This window comes from Pelobates fuscus, chromosome 4, assembly GCF_036172605.1.
Source record: "Pelobates fuscus isolate aPelFus1 chromosome 4, aPelFus1.pri, whole genome shotgun sequence".
Lineage (NCBI taxonomy): Eukaryota > Metazoa > Chordata > Amphibia > Anura > Pelobatidae > Pelobates > Pelobates fuscus.
The window spans coordinates 307,551,342-307,577,210 of NC_086320.1; the positions used below are offsets into that span (position 1 = coordinate 307,551,342).

At 41.0% G+C, this 25,869-nt stretch overlaps 1 protein-coding gene across 1 annotated transcript in view; it reads right to left on the reverse strand.

The window, feature by feature from the left end:
* Positions 1 to 211: 211 nt before the first annotated feature.
* MTURN (maturin, neural progenitor differentiation regulator homolog) overlaps positions 212 to 25,869 on the reverse strand; it is a 32,063-nt gene continuing 6,405 nt past the window's right edge. Inside the window, exons 2-3 of the mRNA XM_063452285.1 lie at positions 10,213 to 10,335; positions 212 to 4,099 (exon numbers count right to left, since the gene is read on the reverse strand). Of these exons, the coding sequence (XP_063308355.1) occupies positions 3,989 to 4,099; positions 10,213 to 10,335 (234 nt within the window). The 3' untranslated portion in view covers positions 212 to 3,988. The remainder of the gene's footprint in view (positions 4,100 to 10,212; positions 10,336 to 25,869) is intronic.

A 25,869-nucleotide genomic window follows, 5' to 3' on the forward strand; every position in this document is an offset into this window, starting at 1 on the left:
GTTTAATTAAAAAGTTTAAGTAACCATAATGTTAAAAATCCTGGCAAGTGACATTTCCATTTTAAACCCTTTTAAGTATGCAAACTGTACACCCCAAAACCTAGTTTAAATATTATTGTGTGCATGATTAAAACATGTTACAGAACCAAGTAAATACCAGTAATAATAATAATTCATCAGAGATTGACCCTGAAACCAAAGAGCAGAAATGGACATGTTTAGATGATTTATTAACCAAGACCCCAATTCATGGATAGAAGTAAACATATTTTACATGCAATGCCACTACAAACCTCCGTCTACATGAGATACATACAGGGAGCAGAGAAAAGACATTTTGTCAAAGCATTTTTTTTTTTTTTTTTACATATAGCATGGTAACTTTTACACAAAAAAAAGGAAGCAACTTCAGAAATGAACTGTAATGATGATCTAAGTACAACAGGCTATCAAGTGTAAGATGACTGTGAACCTTTCATGTTTTGAGAGGCACCACGAACCTGGAAGTATTAAATGATCATGCACACACTGAATGTATATAGAATCAAAGCAAATTTTAAAAAATAAAGATCCATAAAAGCCTCTTTTTTCATTCTATCCGTTTTTTGCTTTTTTTTTAACACACAAAATAATGCTAATCCACTTCCAAATATTTTTCTTGAGAAAGTCTTTGCTACAGCAGTAGTTTGAGAAATCCTAAATCTGGCAGAGGCATCAGTCATGAGATTGTGAACATGAAAGATACGGATGGAAAAATCAGATGCCAGGATATTCCTTATGAATAGGCAAAATGCTCTGGCTATTGGTGTTATATTGCCCTGTTTGAAAACTATGGCTTCTTGAGTATAAGAGACTCACTAAACATATTTCAAGGATGCTAAGCACTAATCAGTGAAAGTCATATATGGAGATTAATGGACATATCTTCTGTAATATCTAACTTTCTTATATAACAGACATGCTCCGTAAAGAGCAAAATATCAACTTTCCTCTGTTTTTATTTTTTTAACTGGATATTAATGTACCTGCTCATCAAAAGCACAGGTGCTCTCTACATTGGAATATTAGTATTTAGTTCAGCGGTGCAACCAAAAGTATTTGATATTATGGACTGTATAATCTCATCTTCCGTACGGACTATACTACATTATTTCTTCGTGATTAAAATTCTGAAATTATCATTATCCTACATTAAAACACACAAGAGATTGCTTACTTTAAAGAGCTGCCTGATAAACACATCAACCCTATCAACCGCAAAAAACAACGTAGAAACGGCTGTGCATTTTGTTTTAGGTGACCGTCCTTTCCAATACGTTTAAATTGAGTTCCTTTAATTCATACACTGCAAAAACACAGTTGGTTTGCATGCACAGGTGTGAAAAAAACTCCAAATGATTTTCTTGTATATAGAGTTTGTTATGTGGTGCAGTAAAGCAACAGGAATAAGGGATGCATGCTTTATTAATATGTCAAACATGGACAATGCAACCACAATGTCCCAGTTGTGGAAAGTATTCTGATACAATACATAGTAGAATAATAATGTGATATCTCAGATTTTTTTTAATAAATAGGTAAAGGTACATTTTCCTGCTCTGTGTACTGAATTCCAGTTTACCTCAGACAGTGAACGTTGTGTAACCTAACAATGTCTGGCTTCTCACATTATTTGTTCTAGAGCATTGGGAGTTATTTGCAGAAAATAAGGGGCATAGTCAAACCTATAAATAATGACATTTTCAATAGTGTGACTATAAAATGGTCAGGGGTTCCTAAATATTTGATTACCATAACCTCTTAAGGACCATTTTCTTATCAATTGCAGTGTGGCACATATATATATTTCTAAATTGGTTACTTCAAGACCATATTATTCTGACCCAAGACCATTATTGATCCTTAATGGGTTAATGCAGAGCCAATATATTTCTGTAAGAGATCAGGATAACATACTTCATAATAAATTATAAAATATGTAATATTTGAAAGATCTGCTTTTAATAATTTTGCTTAAAGAAAAACTAAAAAAATTCTAATTTGAATTTCATTGCGTCCACCTTTTCAATATCACAAATGAAGTGGCAATTATTAGTTACTATAGCTCCATCTTGTTAAAGGGACCAAGGATACGGTTATAACCATTGTGTAAACCACTGTAAATTAGAAAAGGTCAAAATAAAAGTATGAAAAAAGAAACATTGATTGCAACTTTACAATTTAAGATGATTGGGAAAGGTAAAAAGAACAAAATGGAAGTGAGTCACACATAATATATTTTTACATCAGAGCCTACAAAAGTGTTGATTATAAACTTCTTTGCATTATGGACCAGCACAGGTTCCTAAATAAAATACCGCATCTTAAACAAATGGTGTTCCATTAGTGGAAAGATTCCTGAATATTCTCATCGATTGCAGCATTCTACTACAAATACATGATAAAGAGCTTCCAACCAGATAGGAACACAAAGAAAGGATTTGGTTTCAATACTGAAAATAGAAAGCAACAGCATGATGGAAAATATGATTTTAGAGTTAAGGAGTGCACTAATGGAGACCTACCATAATAAGGTGATCTTTTATCATTTCTTTGTGTAAGAATTAATTATTTGATTGGGCAAAGCTACTTTTTTACAATATTTTTCTCATTTTATTTTGGATGTAGAAATAGTAAATCTAATTAAAGAACCATTATGGAATGTTTAAACTTGATCTTATCAAGTATAACATTATGAATTAAAATAAAATAGCACACCCTTTCCTACCAAGTTGGTATCGGATGCTCCAAAAATTGGATAAGCTAACACACTAATCCCACATTTAGTCTTAAGCAAGTCTTTTTAAATGAACTACTAGTTTTGTAAAATTGCTAGTCCGTTATATACAGCGGACTCCAGAATTTCAGGATCAGTGATTATTTCATTTGCATCATGCACGGTTTAAATACAGTGACTACACACAGGCATTTTGTCCACTTTCCTGTATCATTCTAAAATGTAGGGATCCTCTGAAATAGCTTGGCTACCCAATTTTGGGTCCTGACTCAGTAGTTAAGCATCACTGTTCTAGAAGAAGGATGGTGGCAAGAGTATATGAGTTTACATTTTGCGTTATTGAAGACAATGCACTTATAAATTGTAGATTAATATTTATAAATATGGGGAACCGTGATTGTGTAGTACAAATGTTGTGTGTTTGGTCAGCCTGCTAAACTACAGATAATATTTAACTGTTTAGAACGGATTTAAATCAAATTATGTTCTGGGATATTTATATTTTTCTTTAACCATTTGTTACAAAGACAAAATTAACCAATAGAAGAGTACTTATCCACACAAAATCCCCACATCCTTTTTCATAGTAAATGCAGGAATAGATGTTGGAAACTCCTGCACATACTTGCACCTTACCCAGCATCCTCATGTGATCTGTCCCAGAATGCTTCATTTTGGGACAGACCAGAGCGGATGTAAGGAGAGGTGCATTCATGTATCTGTGGGAGTGCTGAAAAGAGATGTCTATTAAATAATTATCTAATAATTTTCCTTTAACTATGCGGTGTGGTGGAAGGAAAAAACACAATGATTTAGTTTCTAGTTAACATATACCGCTGTTCATGATCTGTATTCACTAGAGGAGTCCCTACATTTCTTTGATTTATCCTTCCTTTGTTTCATCCTAAATATTCAGGATGCTACATTCATTTTAGTGAGTGCTCCTCCAATTCTAACACCATTGTCTGCAACAAAGCTAAATTCTAGAATCAACAATAGTGAAAAGCAAGAGATTGCTCAAATAACCCCCTTCCGTTAACAGGCCTGTTGCTCAGTATTCTTTCCTTCTTTTTAAATATTTTACTAGAGCTCACGGTGGAGTATTTTCTGTGTTTGTTATATTTTTAGAATGCGTTTATTATTATTTTGGATTTGTTTGATGGTTTTTTCCCCACATCTGTAGGGAACATCCTTGTTTTCTTTTCTTTTTTTTTACTGCTGGCTAACACCCATCTGTTGGTGATCTGCTTCAGGCTCCTCCTCCTCCACATCTGCACTGTATTCTTCGAAAGTGTCATCATCCACATCTGGGAGCCCAAGCAGCTGTGTACAATAAAAAGGAGATGGTTAAAGGAATGTATGGAATGAGTTCTGAAAACCACTCATGTAGGTTTACTTTCCAAGTAAAATTTTTGATGAAGCAGAAAAGCAACTAATATTCAATTTATGTATTTTATAAAACATTTTATTGCCCCTGAAAACCAGTGTTTTACAGTAAAGACAATGCTTCTTGGAGCATCAAAATGCATAAGAGGCAGCAAGTAAAACCAGATATTAAGGACACTTTAAAGGAAAAGTCAAAGTTTCTGATTATTTCAAATATAGTCATTTCAGACTTGATTCAGTTCGGACTTGAGAAATATGGCCTCTTAAGTTATAAAGGTTTCAAAGTAGTATATTCGAACAAAAAATATGGTTTGATTATTTTCCATCTATCAATGGGGCTGTAAGAATCTGTGTGATTTACATAAAACACCATCATCTTTAATGCTTTAAAGGGACATTCTAAGCACCATCACAATTAAAGAGCTGTACTTGAGCTGTACGCTAGTTCTGGGTCAGGGAAATAAGATGTAAAACGTTGGGAGTTCTAGATCATCTTGTTAAGATTTTATAAGCCATTTCCTGATGTTTACAGAGAACTCGTGACTCAGGTACACATAAAATAGCCAGTTAATGTTCCTGAGGAGATGTAAAATATAGCATTGTGTGTTCAGAGGTCAATAGAGAAGAAAAATAAGGCATTGGGAAGTCAGAGATCAAAAAGAAAATGTGGGTTATATTGGCAAGTAAATGTTCTAGGCAGAAACGCTGCATCAGGCCATGCCAGGGAAAGGGAGAAAACTAGTTGGTTATACCCTTACTAGCAGGGTGCATGGTAACCGAAGATATTCATAATTATTGGATAGACCAGATTAATAAACAATAAGCTGGGAAGGACAAAAACCCTGTTTAAGGAACACTATAGGGTCAGGAACACAAACATGTATTCCTGACCCTATAGTGTTAAAACCACCATGTAGCTCCCCTGCTCCCTCCCCCCCACCTCCCTCCCCCCGTTTACTCCCCTAAATATAGTAAAATCTCACTTTTGTTCAAGTCTGCAGCAGCCTGCTTGGCTTACATAATCAGAAGTGATTCCCTGAGCCAATCACGATGCTTTCCCATAGAACTGGCTGAACCTGTCAAGGAGGCAGATCAGGGGCAGAGCTAGAACAAGGAAAACAGAGCCCTGGTCAATCAGCAGCTCATAATAGAGATGCATTGAATCAATGCATACCTATGAGGAAAGTTCAGTGTCTCCATGCAGAGGGTGGAGACCCTGAATGGCAGTGCTGCACTGTCCCAGGAAGCACCTCTAGTAGCCATATGAGGCGTGGCCAGTGGAGATATCCCTAGGCTGTGATTTAAACACTGCATTTTCTCTGAAAAGACAGTGTTTACTGCAAAAATCCTTAATGAAATGATTAGACTCACAAGAACAAATATGATAAGCTGTAGTTGTTCTGGTGACTATAGTGTCCCTATAAATAAAATAGATTAACTTATTTACGTCCCCTGTGCATCGTTTGCGCCAGACTGCCGCTTCTCCCCAGCTGAAATCATCATTATGGATGATCTAAGCCAATCCAATGCTTCACAACATGGAGGGGAGGGGGGTACCAGTTAGTAGATGCATGGCAATTGTTGTGCTGCACCAATCAGCATCTGGTAATAAAAATACATTGGAGTAATTGCATCTCAATAGGGAATGATCAACATCTTCATACAGTTAGTCCTGCAAAGATTAAACTCAATGTAACACAACAAGCCTACCCCCCAAGCTCCCAAAACCCACTCAGAGAAAAAGCATTAACTCGGAGAAATTAACGTTTACCTCTTGATCACTGTAATAAACAGTGATGAAGCAGATCAGACAGCAGTACTGATCAGTTTGCGTACCTACCGTGGTCATAGCTGCAACCGGGCCAGTCACTCCAGGGGGCCCGTCTGGCTGTCCTCCTGCGACTGAGGTGTCCGCCAGCAATGTGGTGCAGCCACTATATGTCTGCATGTGTATCTGTATGAGTGCCATTCAGTTTACCTGAATGTTTGTCATTAAAATGGGACACTATAGTCACAAGAACAACTACAGTATATTGTAAAATGGGACACTATAGTCACAAGAACAACTACAGTATAGTGTATTTGTCACTGACACACACTCACACCTTCAGGTTTTTTGCTGTAAACACGGTCTTTTCAGGGAAAATGCAGTGTTTACATTACAGCCTAGTGTCAACTCCACTGGCAACCCCTCAGTTGGCTGCTAAAGCTGCTTACTTGAGAAGTGCTGCAGAGTAAGCAGCACTGCCATTCAGTGTCTCCACCCTCTGCATGCAGACACTGAACTTTCCTCCTAGAGATTCATTGATTCAATTCATCTCTATGAGGAGATGCTGATTGGCCAGGGCTGTGTTTGACTTGTGCTGGCTCTGCCCTGAACATCCTCAGCCAATCCTATGGGGAAGCATTGGGATTGGCTCAGACCACCACTTCTGATTATGTCAGCACACAAGAGGCAGAGGCAGCAGCTTCAGACTTGAATACAAGTAAGATTTTATGGAGGCAAGGGAGGGTGGGGGAGGGGCTAGATGGTTTCCAGTCTGAGGTATAAATAAAAGCAGTTTACAAAATGTTAATGTAAAAAAAAAAAAATTACAAAAAAAATGATAAAGACTATAGTCCCCCCTCAAGAAAATGCTACTGATGTATTTGTTAAATATGTAGATATATATCTAATGCATTTATTGAAGGCACCGAGGAAGAATACACCTGTGGTGGAAAAAAATACTACATGACAAATTTTATTTTTATACATACCTAAAAAAATAATGACATTTTTTTTTTGGAGTGAGTCGTTGCAAATGGAGGCTTGCTAAACTACCCCAAATGAGACACTGAAAAAGGTTTAGCAAAAAGGGTTTTGTTCTAAAAAATGTTGGGCTTAACCGATGGGCAAGCTACAGAGGTTTCTCTGAGCTTTTGCCTGTTCTCAGAGTGCTTATATTCTTTGTTTTTGTTGCAATGCATTTACGTAGGCTCTCCCAAAATGTAAAGGTTAATACAGACGTGGACCTTGTGCTTACTGTGCCTACAGGGGTCTCAGCTACACGTCGCTGACTAGGCCCAAGAAGGTCGAATCGGTTATTTGGGTTTGCTATATCTCTTGTGCAGAGGGAACTTGACAGCATTTCTGATCTGGACTGGGCGTGATCAGTATGTATGATATGCAAATGAGAGAGGTTTTCTTTGTCATGGCACACGTGAGTAAAAACAGTAAATACCCGAGTGACAGCTAGGTTTCTCAGAGTTCTCATATTTGTTTTTGTTACAATCACCAATAAAATCCGTGGGACCAGCAGACATATTCCACTGGCGACTCCTTCCCTTTTACATGTTTTCACTACTTTTCTGATCATGGGTCGTGGGTCTAGCACAGCAATCTGTCAAAATTGCAAGCTTAATAATAACACTGCAGCCTGGTATACTATAATCCTCTGCCTTATGTTCCACTCTTCCCTCTTACATATAGTACACCACATACCTGGCACGCAGCCTCGCTTCCATTGAATCACTATAGGCACTAACACACTATTCATCAGTACATACAACATGCCATCTCATAGCACACTATGACATTCTAACTGTACTGGATAAACTGCGCTGAACTACCGGACACGTATTAAGCCTTACTATATTGTTTAATTTGTTGTGCCTAGCTCTCAGCATGTAGCGCTTCACTATGCCTACCACACGACAATCTAGCGTGAAGCACTGAGACTTTAGAGGGTTAACTCATCCATAAGCAATCGACTACTCTCTCAGGCTATCAGTGATTTGAATCTTATAAGCTTGTTTAACCCTTAACATGTTTTCTATTCTGACCATAAAAGAAAATGTGCAACGTTATTTAATGCCATATCAATGTTTATGTTTGTTTCTATATTTGCTTGCATCAGCTATTGTGGCAGTGCAAACAAGGTTGTTCACGCTATGCATAAATAAAATCAAGAATTGAAAAAAAAAAATTGCAAGCTTAATCATTTAAGTGGGCTTGTTCCTAATTTTGGCACTATAACTTCTCAAACATATGACAAATCCATGCATGTGTGGAATAGTGATATTCTTCAAATGTAGCGGAATACGATTTTTCTTTTCACTGCAGTAGCAACATCAGGTTTAACAATTCCACAGCAACAATGCAATGTGTGTGGGTGTGTGAAAAGGTAGCTACAAATTTCACTGGAGACTGCTGATAATGTCTGCATGGAAGTTAAATGCTTCCTTTTTTTGGCCCTTTTCCCTACTGCCATCACTAGTTATTGCTGGGGAAATGACAAGACTTGACTGCCTTTTGTCGAGCTTAGGGAATATACGGGAGAATATCTTTTGACTGTGTGAAATTTCAGTGAAATTCCAACACAATCAAAGTGAGCATTTCATAAAGATTTTATCTTTACGAAATCTTCTTATTGGATGGGTTGGGGGAGAGGGAGAGTTGACAGAGCCACTTTAAAAAAAAACGCAATATAAGGCAATGAATAAGGGAGTATGAAATTTCATTTCATATACAGTGGCAATTTCGGACCATGCCCTGGTCACTAACTCTTCAAACTCCTAACTTACAGTAGTACACTCCACAACATTTGAGATCCACATTTAAAGATTTCCTTCCTACTTAGTGAACAATCCCTCCTTCCCTCCTGGCGTTCCTCAACACAAAATGGCTTGTAGATGATTTTGCTGCTCTTAACCCCTTAAGGACCAAACTTCTGGAATAAAAGGGAATCATGACATGTCACACATGTCATGTGTCCTTAAGGGGTTAAAGCACCAGCTAAATGAGACCACCAAACTCAACATTTCTTTTGCTTGGGTGGGGGGTCCAGTAGACCTTTGGCTTGCATGGCCAATTCTAAAACTAGGTTTAAGCACATCTCCTCCCTTGTAACTCTATCTGGTGCCACAATAACATCCCATGCCGAAATCAACCAATTGTTTTATCACCATTTCAAATGCTTACCTCCATCTTCAATCCTATGTTTCCCAAACTTTACAAGATTTTACTGACATGGACTAGAATAATTCCCTTGATAAGCTTCTCCCCACCGCATCCAACACTATCTATATAACATCTACATTATACTCTAAGTTAAGATATACAGCTGACGAGAAAGGTTAAAACTGATAACTCCCTATGGCTTATCACTTTTCCAATACTTACAATAGATGACATTCTACCACAAAATGTTTTAAATGTCCAGCTGATACTGCAGACGTGTATCATTGCTTTTGGGGATGTCCTGATATTAAAAAAAATCTGGAAGGAGGTCCACCATTATTTGTTTACTAATTCCCCTCAACTCGGAATTCTTGATGTTAGGTGCTGTTCACAGCCACCACTATCCTACAAAAATAAATTTATCTCCCTCCTTACCACTCTTCTGGACCCTATTAGATCATTTATTCAGTATGGATTTGCCCCATTCTTTAAATAATAAAGAACTTACGGATCAACACTTTGTCCAAATTTGGAAGGATTATATAATGACATTGAATTCCTCTTTCCAATGAACAATACATACGTTAGTGCACAGCTTGGTGGGACACAGTTACCATTATATATGTAACAGACTACTTCACTATTCCCTGTATGTTTTGTATTAACACTCCTTCCTCTTCCAGGATTTATGGGAGTATAGAGACATGCAGCTATTATTCTGTTTAATGGTTAGTATAATATTTTTAAGAAGGGATTTCTACACTTCACTCCCTCTGGCAGTAGAGGAAGGATGATCTACCTATAGTTTCTACTCTACCATTATCCCGTTGCCGCACCATCTCCCCTCCCCTTATGTTTCCTAGCAGACATAGCAAAAAAATGCTGAATATCTCTGGCCCATAACACATTACAACACAAAACGTCCAGGACCTTATAGAAAGTAAATAAGTAGGCCAATTATTGTTATGATCTTTTCTAAATGTATTCTTGTGTTTTATATCTGATAAATTAGGAATAGAAAAGTGGGGATCCCCAAAAAACATTGTGAGAGAGAGAGAGAGAGAGAGAGAGAGAGAGAGAGACAGAGACAGAGACACACGCATACACTTACAGGCCTGAAAGACTTGAAGACTTTTTCCAGTATTTCATGAAGGGTCTTCTTCCCACACGAAGATATGTAGTCCTGGGCTAGCTGCAGGAAAGGTAAGCAGTCCTCACTTTCACTCCACACATGCTGTAAGTAAAGACAGCACAAAACATGTCAGGATAAGATGTACGCTTGTGTTTTGGTTTAGCTTTTCTATACTTCGACAGTGTGTAGGCGAAACTATAATGTGAGAAAATGACAGCTGTGATCTAACATCTCAAAGTGTCAATTCATAGTAATGGCTTCAGGAATCACACACTTCTTAGAGGTGTTTCAATAATGTGCCTCAAGCATAAGTATATTTTTAAATGGGACACTCCAGGCTGCAGCTGAGCCCAAATATTTTAATGCATTAGCTAGACAATGCCAGAGCCTGCTTTAAGTACCCCCATTGGACCATAGGGCTCTGTCACAAGTATAGTAATGGCCTGTTTCCACTATAATTGGTTTTTCCGTCAGTGTGGAACCCTCTAAGATTGAAGTGCCTGCTTTTCTGTGCTTGCTGCCCAGTACTTCCCCTGCCTTTTAACTAGGATGGGAACACATGTCACTAGCTCAATAACTGCTTGAAGTCCAGCACACAGGGATACCAGTGCCTTCAACCACCAGTCTTCCTGAATTTCACAAGTCTTATAACCGGGTGCTGAGCAGTCAGCTGTCAACATTCTGCTCAGCACCCAGAGAGGTCAACGTGGCTAGTGGTTTTACATTTACAGGCAGCTGCTGCCAAGAAATCAAGTCATACCCAGGCATATGCTGCCTGTTTAATGTGGAGAAAAAAAAAAGTAGGCTGTGCTATCAAGTGCACATCGCTCCCACTCAACTTTCACTAGGTCAGCAGACCTCTCCCCAACTCCCTTTTCACCATTAACAATCTAAGTTTGCATGTATGAGCACATTGCAGTGAGTGCAACACTATATCACTATTTCGATGAAATTGTTTTTGTGAATATCTATCAATGTATAGGTTTGGGTGTTGCTAGTTATGCATGTATGTATTTGTGTACATAAATGGTTAACGGAACACTATAGTCACCAAAACAACTTTAGCTTAATGAAGCAATTTTTGTGTATAGATCATGCCTCTCAAATCTCACTGCTTAATTCTCTGCCATTTAGAAGTTAAATCACTTGATTGTGTCCATCTAGCTCTAGATACACCTCCTTTGTCTGTGACTCACACAGACGCGTGAAAAAGAAAAATGGTTTCATTTTCCATCAGATGTTAACTTGTTTTAGAAATGTATTTCTCCTAAATTGAACTTTAATTACACACAGGAGGCTCTTGTAAGGCCTAACAAGCTATTAACAAAGCAGGAGATATATTCTAAATTTAAAAAACTGAACGGAAAAATAAACATTAGATCTGACTTTACAGGAAGTGTCTAGGACAGCTGTGTAAGTCACATGCAGGGAGGTGACTAGGGCTGCATAAACAAAATGATTAAACTCCTAAATGACAGAGAATTGAGCTGTGGGATTGCAGGAACATGATCTATACAAATTGTTTTGGTGACTATACGGTCCCTTTAAATATGTTTGTGCAAGACATGTGGATAGATGTGTGTCATTGAGCAAATATGTATTTGTGTATGAATACATATAAATGTGTGTGTTTAAGTTGCTAGTTATGGATGTGTTTTTGAGAATGTCTAATAAATGTGTGGAAGTGCCAACTCGTGTATTTGTGTGCATAGATAAACAGATTTATTCAAGTGCCACTGTGTGCACGTGGCTTCAGGTTTTGGTGGGTGGTCTGGGGATGGATCATTTGTTAGTGAACTCAGGCAACAAAATGTCTCCAGTCAGTACGGGATAATGTAATAAAAATATGCTAAAACCAATAAATGAAAAAAAATACTCTCCTGAAAATTTTGCTTCCTGCAGTAAAACTGACAAACCTGGAAGTAGCTTTAGCATTGTTTTTAGTGGAAGCTGTGTTTATCTAATACACCTCTGCCCAGCAGGGAGTTAAAGGATTCAGCACCAGTCCCATTCCAAGGATGAAACAGTTGCCTAAGCGGATATCATTTGACTGACAGCACCTTTCCATGTTGTAGCTGTATGGCCAATGTTGTCTTATGGCAAATTGTGAAGGAGTTTCAAATTAGGTAGTGATATGAATAGCATGCACTTGACTTGATACAGCATGTCATACAAGAACTTTGACTACCTGGGGGAAGCATCCCTGCGATCCATAACCTATGCAAACCCATAGGTTATTATGTTTTAGTATTCTTTTCCAAAACCAGCTATGCGTGATATAGGATTAGAGATCATAAACAAAATTAAAAAGACAGTGAACATGGTGGCGATCAGAATTCAAGTGCGGTTTACCAATTTGTTTTCTTGTTTTATGCGCTCATTTATTTTAATAATACATCGGGGCAAACTTATTTATATCTATAGGACTGTCATTACTTCTGCCTACATGTGCACGAAATACAAAGAATACCCCACTGTCGGCACATAATTATGGCTGGCTAATTACACTAGCCGTAGAATGACATTTGCTTTTTTTTTGATTATAGTCTTTATCTAGAATGTATTGTGAACAAAGATATTCATCTCTGCATCTGAACAGAAAAGCTTTTATTATAAGCCATAATAAAACAAAACGTGTAAGGCCAACGTTTTCAGGGAAAGAATCAGATCGGATACTGCAGCAACTTCTGTTTGTATCAGGCAACCACAACACACAGCTGCCAGTATGCAGGTTTTGTGTTTCCAGACAGATTCGCTGTGCCCAGTTAGATCAGAAATAGGTCATGCACAGAGCCTGACTAACACTCACTGACAATGAATGTTTCCAGAAATCACCACCACAATGGCAATGTTTACACATTCACAAAAAAGGCTGTTAGGTATATGACATTTGATTTTATATATTTGCCAACAAGTTGGTGATTTCAATGTACACGTAGACGATCAATTAAAATAGAATATGAGAAACAGATTTTTTTTAAAACAACAAATAACCACTCTCAGCAATAAGAAAGTGCCTGAAAATATTTCAGCCAATCTAGCACAAATTGTAATACTTTCCTCTTAAAAGCACTAAAAGTGGGGGGCGGAGCCTGACCGGGGAGCCGACTAGACGCAAAATCTGTGAGCTCCCGAGCCCGGTCCTGATTTAAAGCGGAAAACGGGGGGAAAATCCCAGACCCTGAACCCCAACTTACCTTACTCGACGACACCAAAGCTGGGGAGCAGAATGATATCCCACACACCCGGAAAGACCGCTGGATCGGTAGATCAGAGGCTTGGGGCCTACACGATGCAGTGCAGGGGAGAGGCGGCCGCTCTCCCAGCTCATCAAAGCGTGCGGCACCTGAAGTATCGGGCCTCCCCACCCCCCTCAGGACCGGTGGGGGTTAACCCGGTCCAATCACCCGCAACCTGTGAACCCACACAGCTTACTGGCGACCTGGAAACCCACTTGAACAGGCTGATGGCAAACTTTTGGGCAAAGGTGGAAGCTAGACACACAGCTACACAGCAGCAGCCGCGGACGGGCAAGAACACGCCAAGGTCCCAAGTAAGCAACAGCCGGAGGGGCACGAGGAAGCTCCCAGGCATAAACCCGACGGCACAACCCACGACCCGCCACAAGAGCCAACTCGGGGTGAGGGCCCCAAGGGGCAAAGCCCAGACGCATCCCCCACGCAAGCAGAGGCGGAGGCCTGCGCATGGCACGAGGCGACACACCACCACAGGCCTGGGTCCTACCTCAACAGGTATACCCGGCCTCTTCAATCCCCCGAGTTAAGCAAAGTCCTCGCATCCCACGGCACCCCAACAGCTTCAGGCTGCCAAGGTACAAACACGCCTCCAAGATGCAGCCCCAAATGAAACCCAAGGACATGGTCATGAGAGACACCCGGGACAGCCACCTAAAGTCACAGGCCCACAAACAAGCCTGGCGTCTCTCACCCTGCCACATTAAAGCAGACCCGAGCCTGTACACGACCACACAACACAGGCCCCTGGGGGCGGCAGGGATCGGCTGACAGGCCACAAGAGCACACACGAAGAACATTGAGCTGTATAGAGAGACAACAGACGGAGCCGAGCTAAAACAGCATAACTATTTCTATATTTTCCTGTTGATTTCTTTTAAACCTCAGTGGACTAGTCAGCATCCTATGATACTTGCCTGATATAGCATAAAGATGTGTTAGATACTGCAATAACTGCACTACCCTATAGCACCGTATGCTGCAACATGTATATGCATTAATGTCCTAGCAGCACACTATACAGTATGTAATGCCTGTGTCTATCGAACATGGTTGTATTTTAAAATTGTACACACGCCATATCAAGAACACAAACCACGTAACTACCCTAACTGCTAGACAAAACCAGCGGAAATGCATAGACGAGGGTGTATTGTGTGAAATGCATTTTTTGTTCACGTTTTGATTACTCTTTGTTACCTAGTTGATTTCTTTTGTTTCTCTGTTGGCACCATGTGATACTAGCCTATAACACACAGATATGGCAGCATCAGCTGTAACTACACTACCCTATAGCATCGTACTTTCAATCAGCATACTCACTTTCATACTACCTAGCCTATAGCTTTGGGATCTGGGGACACATGTTATTTTCAGGATGCATACCACTGTTTAGATAGACATATCAGCCTAGTATGCTTCACTATTGCTAACCCCCATGTCAAGACTGCAACCTCACCTAGCGGAAGATTATAGGGAACACTAGCATGATCACGAGGGCGGGGTGCAAAGTTGCTTAATATGAGGACACTTAATTTGCCCCTGACTACAACCTACTACTGATTATTGAGTATGTCCATAGCTCCCATTTAAGCCTTTCGCCCCAACATACACGGGCCACTGAGCCCCATTACTCCTCACTTACGCTTGTCGCTGAACTGATTGTATGTTCTGTCTGTTATAACAATATATCGTACCGGATGCTACCAAACCTATATCAGTCACGTTACTTAATTTCTTGTAACCACCACTCATGCCATTGTGACTCACATTTGTTAATCTGTTGACCTACTCAGCATTACTCTATGTTTAAAAAAAAAAAAGTGCTAATAACCTCAATGCTCCAACTGTTATGCTTGTTAATATGCTCGAGGAATGCTATTGGGGCACCACGAGCCTGTATGTTTTTATCACTCAAAGCACAATAAAAATAAAGAATTAAAAAAAAAAAAAAAAAAAAAAAAAGCACTAAAAGCAAATACAGTAAGTCTCCAAGTGCTTGCATTTACTTTAATGTGAGCACATGTGTGCCACTTCTCATGATAGCATTAGGAAATTTCTACATTTATATTGTTCATGAAGGCTGCTACAAATCTGAAAAACTGACATTAAAGGAACACTATAGGGCTGTAAAAACTGGTTTGGAATTGTCACAGTTAAATCTTCTTAATTACTTCTTGTCTTCAGTTGATTGATATATATATATATATACACGTCTTTTGTATATATAGTCCTGGGCCAAATGCTCGCCACAATAATATATGTCTATATTATTGAAAAGTAATAATATGCAATCTGACTTACGGTTTCTTCAGGTTTATTCTTAGTTACGGATACATAATAAAACAACAAATGATGTTACAGGATAATGGACATTCAACAGCAGATGGTAATTGCTGGACTTCTTTACACCCTTACATCTTTACATCGAGAGAGAACCAGAGAGAGCCAAGAGCGAAGAGAGCGAGACCTCGTGTCCCTCCGTTACTATATAGAAGTGCCCATACTGACGTCAGAGCATACTCTTGCCATATAAGGACAAGACCCCCAAATCCACATTCCAGAGCTCTCAGACAAAGAAAGCCTTGTGACTTATACCATCTGTTACTTTTGTCAATCCACACATCCATATATATATATATATATAATGAATAGAAACATAGAATATGCAATATTCTACAAGGGCAGTGATGGCAAACGGGTGGCACGCCGGGCCCTCTCTGTGGGCACGCGGCCATAGGTTCGCCAATAATGCAGAGTAGGAACCTGCCTGCCCGAAATGGCAGGCGCCTACTCTGCTTCCGTGTCGGGAGGCAGGGGGAGGGATCTGTGAAGCAACGAAGAAACGGAAACGGAAGAAGAGGTGAAGAAACGAAACGGATTTAAAATACTTTTTTTTTTCTTAAACACGTTTACCCCCAGCAGTACCCCTAGCCCCCCCCCCCCCCCCACACAGTACCCCTACCCCCCCAGCAGTACCCCTACCCCCCCCCCCCCCCACACACAGTACCCCTACCCCCCCACAGCATGGATGAGATCTGGAACCACCCATTTCATCAGGGGAGTGCAGTCCCTAAACTGCACAGCGCCTATACATAGAGTCATTAGAGACTGTTTGTAAGTACCCATTTGGGAATTTTATGTACTTATTCATATAACTTTAGACAATACTGCGCAATCGTTTGCCTATTTGTGTTTCTCCAGGACAAGATACTCGTCTGGAGTAGGGGTGGGTCGCCTATACAGACCCAGAGGCGATGTACACCAGAGCTGGGTCCACAGTGTGAGTGAGTGTGTATATATCTTAGAATTCCATATTATTTAACCCTGTACTATCTACACTATATTTGGTTGTTTCATAGATATTCACTAAATTGATGATAAAAGTGGGAACTTCCTCCTAACTAAACCAAAAGGTGATCATTTATTTATTATATAAGCACTGCATTCTTTTCTATTATCTGTAACCTTTTAGTAGTACTGTGCCAAAACAAGATCTTTAAGTCCCCTGGTGTGCCTGTCAATCTTTAAAGAATTGAGGTGGGTATGTTGCCATATTATGCTTGTTGCAGTTGCTTTATAACATTGTATTTGTGTAAATGTGGGCTGTTGTATTGTATATGTTCAGGAGTAGTTTGTAGTATACCTCTGAATGTGGGCTGTGTAGGAGGCTGTTTGTGGAATTATATGTCAGGATGATGTCACATTGTGTGTTTGGTGGTGGGTATATTTGTGGTATTGCATGTGAGAAGCTTCTTTTGTGGTTGTTTGAATCATTAGTGATGTTCTGCTTGGTGCGACTGTGTGCGTTTGTGCGTGGGCTGTTTGTATGAGGGGGAGGCTTCTTCTGCTGCTCTGTGTATATCTAGCAGTAAGTGGCTTTCCCTGGGGTTCAGTCGGAACCGGAATGGCAAGCTACAGGTTAAGGACAGGAGCTGCGATAGCGGCTGCGGCCTGCTCTACTACAGTAGAGTAGAGTAGGCTGTTCACAAGTGCTGCTGGAAGAAAGTTATCTGAAGGTTGTCCCTAACCAACTGCAATCATAGCCCGAGTTGCATTAGCAGATATCTGAAGTCCAACTGGGACTCCTGGTAGGCTAGAGCCTATTTGGCTCTGGCAGCCTTGAGTGCCATAGGTTCCTGACCTCTGTTCTATAGTACCTACCTTTTGTTTCTTTTTATTTTAGTTATTTCTTTTATTAGTCTTTTTTTATATTGGTGCAACCTGTTAATATGATTAGTTCACTTATATAAATAAGACAATAAGAATAGAAATGAAAAAAACCCCCAATATAACAATAGCATGAATAAACAAATAATATGAATAATGACACACATACACCCATCCCTATATTGCTCATGCTCCTTTCAAAATACTGTATCCTGCACATACCCCCAATATACCATACCGAGGGGGTGCACAACTTTTATAGACTAAAATATATAGAGACTAAATAGTAAAAATAATAATTGTAACTATGCCTCCCCCACCTCCTCCCTCTAGTCTCCTGGGGCATGTGGGGCAATTTGACAGCAGAGAAGAGTATGGGATAAAGAGGACAAGGGTTGATTGTCACGGACAGCAGTAAAAAGATGGCAGTGGATATGAAAAAGATCTGGTGGGGGAAGAAAAGATCACATATTGGGGTGCAAGAGGGATATTTAACGCATATGGGCTTACGGAGGACTAGGATAATCAGATAAATATACCATAATTGTCCCAATCCTGCATTGCTATTACAACTTTGTTATAGAACAGTAAAACTTTCAAAAACAGAAATGAAAAGAAAATGCAGAAAATGGTATAAGATGGAAAGAAGAAAAATATGTGCTTAAAACTTTTTTTTAGGATTCTAAAAAAAATTTAAAATCTGAAGAATAGAAAAATGCGGGGAACATACATACACATATATAGATATATATTTATTTTTCGAGGTTTACATATGCAATTGTCACAATGATCTGCATTAGCCTTTAGCATGGAATTCTGTTGCCCACAACCAGTCCCTCTAATGATGACTGCATCGAAAAATGACAAGCTGAACACACAAACAGCATGTGACACAGCTTTGGCCCAGACACAGAGCTGGAAGGTACCAACATTCTATTTAGAGAATACTTACTCTCATTGCAAATACTGAATACAACTGGCAACAATTACAGGGGTTTTAAAGCTTCTATAGAGAACAATGCTTTTATGGTGAATTATTATTTAATGGAGCATACATCTTGTGGTTGTTATGCTGCTAGACGGCTGTGGGCGCAGTCCCCCAGTTTTGTCAGCTGTTTTCGATTGGTTTGATACACCTACCTGGGCATATATATAATATGTACTTTTATATACACCTACATAAATAATTATTAAAAGTATATTTTAATATTAATCATATATAATATTAAAATATACTTTTAATAATTATTTATGTAGGTGTATATAAAAGTACTTAGATATAGAGATATAATATATTATTATAATAGATATATTATATATATATATAATCCAAGTTCCTTTATGTACTTATTTATTTATTTTTAAACGTTTTAACAACTTTTATTCACTGTGAAAACTTTTGTACAGGCAGGCCCCCCGCAGGAACCAGCTATTCCAGCCATGTGATCGCGAAAACCCTGCGATCAAATGGCACGTGAGGGCCGGATCGCGGCAGACCCCAGGATCGTGATTGTCAGCGGAGGAGATTGCTAGTGATCAGGTAAGTGGGGATTTACTATCGGACGTACAAGGTACGTCCGAGGTCGGGAAGGGGTTAAAGAGTTATTCTAAGAACCTTAATAACTTCAGTTATTTGAAGTGATCGTGGTGCCTGGAGTACATGTGTGCAGCGTTTCACTATGAGATGCTGCACATAAAGAGTTTAATCCCTTTGCTGCCGGAGGTGTTACTCTACCTCTGACATCATCATTAGCTAGTCTGGAACAACAGTTTGGCGCTAGCTGACGCTAGTTCTGTGCATACTGGAAGTCATTTGTCAGCACACACAAAATGATGGCTACAGGCATCCGATGGCAGCACAACCCTCCCCCCACCCCCTCGGGTTGTCCTTCCTTTAAACAGAAATAGTTACCAAGTCTACCAATTAGGATCAAGCAATTACTGTGTACTACCAATCATGAGAAAATAGGTTACTTATGAATATTTTTTGAAAACCAGTGTAAAGTGTTTTGCTTTCCTTAATGAACAGTGGGTTTAATTAATTTAAAATGTCTTATCTACTGCACTGTTCATTGCATACTAGTGCCTAGAGCAAGCTCCTGCGTGTGGTTAAGTTTTAGGTTGGGTGGGGTGTAGGGGGGGCAAGAGGGAGAGGGAGATTTCTAAAGTAAACACACAAAAAAAAAAAATTTAAAACTATGTGCTATAAAAATGAAACTTTTTTTTAATGGAGCAGTGAGTAAGTGTGGCTAGAACTGCATAAACAGAAACAATTGTGATTTAACTCCTAAATGTCAGATAATTGAGCAGTGAGACTGCAGGTACATGTTCTATACCAAGGGTAGGCAACCTTCAGGACTCCAGATGTTGTGGGCTTCATCCACCATAATGCTCTTACACCCATAATGTTGGCAAAGCAAACCCAAACACCTTGTAAGAAATTGATATACGAAACTGCAATATTGTCCCATGGAGGTTGCGCAACCCGGGAACGAAGGACTACACGTTCTTCTCAGCGGCACACTCCACGTATTCCCGTATCGACATGTTCCTGGTTAACCAGACAGGGATCCCGTGGATCCAGTCTGCACGAATTAACGTAATCACATGGTCCGACCATGCAGATATTGAACTGACACTGAGACTTCCAGGACCCAAACCTCCATGGAAATGGAGACTGAACAACACACTTATTAAAGATGCAGGGGTAGCAAAGCTTATTCAGGGAGAAATAACCAACTATTTTACTGACAACGACGACCCGGATATACCGCAGTCCACAATATGGGCCGCTCATAAGGCGGTACTTAGGGGCACCCTTATTAAAATCGCAACCCGCCGAAAAAAACCAAAAAGCCGAGACGCTCTTCGAGCTCCAAAAGGCGCGGAGGAGAGCCGAAGCTAGACATAAACAAAAACCCACGACACAAGGACTCCAAGACCTCAGACACAGAATAAGACCCATGGCAGTAGAGGACCTGGGGCGCGACCTAATCCGCAAAAAACGCCTCTACTACGAACGCTCCAATAAGATGGACACCCTATTAGCCAGGGCACTCAATCCCAAACCACAAATTCACAATATATCGGCGATCCGGAACAAACAGGGACAAATAACCCGAAACCCCATGGAGATCAACCAGATCTTCACGGAGTTCCTTGCACACATTTACAACCACTCCCCAGAGCTAGACGGCAACAACAGAGACTACACACAGGCAGTGGCAGCGTACGTAGCAAAAACAAATATGCCAATGCTGGGCCGGGAAGCCCTGCAATCCCTAGAAGCGCCTATTGGGGAGGAAGAGGTGGATAAGGCAATCACGTCACTGAAAGGGAACAAAGCCCCGGGCCCGGACGGCTTTGACGGCTCATATTATAAGATCTTTAGGGAACACCTGGTCCCGCGGTTAGTTAGGGTCTATGCTGAATGGATGGACGGCTGACACCCTGACCCAGATATGCTGACAGCGGACATCACACTTATACCCAAACCAGGCAGAGACCCGACAGAGGCTGCGAACTACAGGCCCATTTCCCTCATAAACTTTGATGTAAAAGTCTTTGCAAAGATTCTGGCGACACGGCTTAACCTCCTCCTGGGCACTTTGGTCCACCCGGACCAAGTAGGTTTTGTGCCTCAGCGTCAACTGTATGAAAACACCAGGACACTGATGCCTTCTCTGATCCTCTCTCTGGATGCGGAGAAGGCGTTCGACAAGGTCCAGTGGCGCTACCTCTTCTCACTGCTTGACCACCTATGCATGCCAGAGGCATTCGTCAATGGCGTACGGGCTCTATATAAAGGACCGAGGGCACAGACCTCCATACCGGGTACACACCCGACCCCTTTCACGCCAGCGAACGGCACCAGACAGGGGTGCCCCCTCTCCCCCCTACTCTTTGTCCTCTCGCTGGAGCCGCTCCTGCAGAGGATACGAGAGGATGGAGACATATCGGGGGTCCAGGCGGGAGGGGAAGACTATAGAATCTCCGCGTATGCAGATGACGTTATGGTAACGATTACTAATCCAAGGGCATCCCTACCCCGACTGGTGGCCCTCCTTGGGGAATACGGACAGGTCTCGGGCTACAAAATCAACTTAGATAAATCAGTAGCCATGCCTCTAAATATGGAAGAGGAAGAAATAGCCAACATTAAAACCACCCACTCCCTTAAAATCACGAGAACCGACGACAAATATCTAGGCATCAACCTCACTGCAGACCCGGGGAAAATGTATAGCGCCAATTACTCACCCGCTATTCAGGCAATCGGCCGTGACCTGGACAAATGGCATGAAAAGCCGATTTCATGGATTGGCAGACTGCACGCAGTCAAAATGACCCTGCTCCCACGCCTACTGTTTTTGTTCCAGGCCTTGCCGGTAAAAGTCACCATGCAAGACCTAGCGACACTTCAAAGCACATTGACAATTTCATATGGGCACAAAAGAGGCACAGGATAGCCAGATGGGCTAGGACTCCCAAACTTGTATCAATACTATTTAGCAGCTCAGTTAGCCCAAATAGTAGCTTGGCACACACAGGTGGGTAGATCTAGAAACAAAGCTAATGAGCACAGACATGCCCCAGTTCTGGATCTGGGTGCCTAAACAAGATAGACCGACCCTACGTACCACGTGTCCGGCGATCCTCAACTCTATACGGATATGGGACCTAACGGCCACCAAATACGCATTGAAACATACGCCATCACCACTGACTCCGTATCTGCGGAACAGAGCATTTGAGCCCGGGCTGAGCGCACAAGACTTTAGAGGGATAGAAACAACAGGGATGCAACGATATAGACACATGTATGACGGTGACACTTTCAAAACCTTTGACACCCTAAAAACAATGGCACCCCTAACCACTAAAGACGTATTCTGATATGTACAGTTACGTGACTTTGCCAAAAACCCTGAAATAAAGAAAGCAGCACAGACTAAGATGACGTTCTATAAATTGCTATGTAACGCGGAGACAATTCCGAAGGGCTTGATCACAGTCATATACGCGCAGCTCAGTGCCCCTGAAAAGGGTGCCGAAGAGCCAAGATACATACACCAATGGGAGACGGACTTGGGTGAAGCGCTTGAGGGAGAGGACTGGGTAGACATTTGGGAAGCGACAGCTACACCAGGAGCAATCATACAAAATCCTCCTGAGGTGGTACACCACACCGGCACAGCTGTATAAAATGGGGAAAACCACGACGGACACATGCTGGAGAGGATGCGGTGGCAAGGGCACCTTTATCCACATGTGGTGGGAATGTCCCGAAACCAGCAAATATTGGAAGCAGGTACAGTCCCTACTGACAGACGTACTAACACGACCAGTGGATTTAGATGCATGGGCGCTCCTACTGTCCCGAGGCCTCCCCAGGAGAGAGCAACAACTTCTAAACAAACTCACGCTGGCAGTTAGAAGGGCTTTAGTGCCGGCATGGCTGAAGCCCAACCTCCCCTCCGTCAATGACGTAATAGTAAAAATTAAAGATACGTATCTGATGGACAAATTTTACAGCACAAATCAGACACACGGAAAAAACATTCCAAAAAGTATGGCAACCGTGGGAGATTTTCGTGGACGAATGAGTTATTTGGCCACATTATAAGGACGGCCCAAGCAGGGACCCGGCCCGTCGGGCACCCCGCGGACAAGCAAAACCTCCCAGCCCCGACCCATCTCCTATAATACCACATATGCAGTATACAATAAAGAACGCTGACCAGGGCATCACGGACCTATACAGAACCCCAGACAAGCCGACATAGGCCAACTTGGTAGACGAAGGAAAAAGGGCTGACATCGTAAGGGAACCATGAAGTGGGCAACGCTCAGGCGCCGGGCGACCGCCGCTGATGGGTAGCCCTGCTTTAACCCCTGAGACAATACTCACAAAGGGCAGACGACCACACTGTTCAGGCCACCGAATTCCTTGGAGCAAGATACCAAATGGAGGGGGTAATAACAGACAAGGATAGCTGTCGATAACAGGGACAGACAGACACGACCCCCATGACAAACAAGACACCATCTCAGACGTATTAGCAGAGCTTTCACTCCCAGGTGGTCACGGCAACCTGCGCTGTCTTCGACACTGACCCGACAACCAAGTAAGCCAACGACATGTCGGACAGATTCTCAATCCAAAAGAAGGAAATTGCATTGTGTATATTGACGTTATGTCCAGTTTCAGTTAAAATCTGTAACCAGTTTACCCATGAGCATGAACTGCTATATAAAATTGAAAACGACACAGAGTGGAACAAAAGAACCACCTTACATTACGTGAAACTTGTTGTCTTCTGTAACATGAAATGTATAATATAACTGTCAATGGCCCCTGCGAGGACCACTGTACATTGCCAAATCACGCTCTGTGTCGAACCAAAATAAAGAAATGTAAAAAAAAAAAAAACTGCAATATTGTATATAACATTCTGTGTATGGGACTGGTTTCACAAGCTGAAGGTTGCCTATACCTGATCTATACACTAAAACAGCTATATTAAGTTTAAAGTTGTTTTGGTACATAGAGTATCCCTTTAAAAACAGAACCAAGTACCCTCAGAACCCACAAGGACTCAGCATGGGACAAATAAGCAAATACTGAAATTTGCCAAATACTCTGGAGGGGCTGCACAGTGAGGGAAAAAAGTATTTGATCCCCTGCTGATTTTGAACGTTTGCCCACTGACAAAGAAATGATCAGCCTATAATTTTAATGGTAGGTGTATTTTAACAGCGAGAGACAGAAAAAAAAAATTCCAGAAACATGCATGTCAAAAAAGTTTAAATTGTTTTGCATGTCAATGAGTGAAATAAGCATTTTACCCATTTGACTTAGTACTTGTTGGCAACCACAAAGTACAGACGTTTCTTGTAGTTGGCCACCAGGTTTGCACACATCTCAGTAGGGATTTTCTTCCACTCCTCTTTGCAGATCCTCTCCAAGTCATTAAGGTTTCGAGGCTGACGTATAGCAACTCGAACCTTCAGCTCCCTCCACAGATTTTCTATGGGATTAATGTCTGGAGACTGGCTAGGCCACTCCAGAACCCTAATGTGCTTCTTCTCGAGCCCCTCCTTTGTTGCCTTGGCTGTGTGTTTTGGGTCATTGTCATGCTGGAATACCCATCCACAAACCATTTTTAATAATGCCCTGGCTGAGGGAAGGAGGTTCTCACCTAAGATTTGACGGTACATGGCCCTGTCCATTGTCCCTTTGATGTGGTGCAGTTGTCCTGTCCCCTTAGCAGAAAAACACCCCCAAAGCATAATGTTTCCACCTCCATGTTTGATGGTGGGGATGGTGTTCTTGGGGGTCATAGGCAGCATAGGCAGTAGTTATGGGCTGATTCATTACCGTTCTTAGGATCAATGAAACTCCACGAGGTGAGATCTTGCATGGAGCACCAGACCGAGGGAGACTAACAGTTATTTTGTGTTTCTTCCATATTTTCTAATAATCGCATATAATGTTCTCACCAAGCTGCTTGGAAATGGTCTTGTAGCCCATTCCAGCCTTGTGTAGGTCTACAATCTTGTCCCTGACATCCTTGGACAGCTCTTTGGTCTTGGCCATGATGAAGAGTTTGGAATCTGATCGATTGCTTCTGTGGACAGGTGTCTTTTAAACAGGTAATGAGCGGAGATTAGGAGCACTCCCTTTAAGAGCTCGTTACATGTATAAAAAAAAAGAGACACCTGGGAGCCAGATACTTATTTCACTCATTGACATGCAAATCAAATTATAACTTTTTTGACATGCATTTTTCTGGATTTTTTTTTTGTTATTCTGTCTCTCACTGTTAAAATACACTTACCATTAAAATTATAGACGGATCATTTCTTTGTCAGTGGACAAGCGTTCGAAATCAGCAGGAGATCTAATTATTTTTTCTCTCACTGTAGGATATTCCTCAAGAGTATCAAAAGATGTCTTTCGAAGAAAAGAACACATGAACATGTGAATTACCTTGGAATAAATGCATTAATCTATCCAACTCATGTAAGACTTCCAAACTAAGGACTGGCATAAAAGGCAGCACACAGGAAACCCAGAGGAGGACTTTATCAAATTATACCAAAAGCAACCAGTAATAATAGCATGGTCATTACTGTTTTGTTAATGTTTAAAAGCAATAAAAACTTCCAAAGTCAATGAGCACTGATGGTGACACGGGTAGAGCAGGAA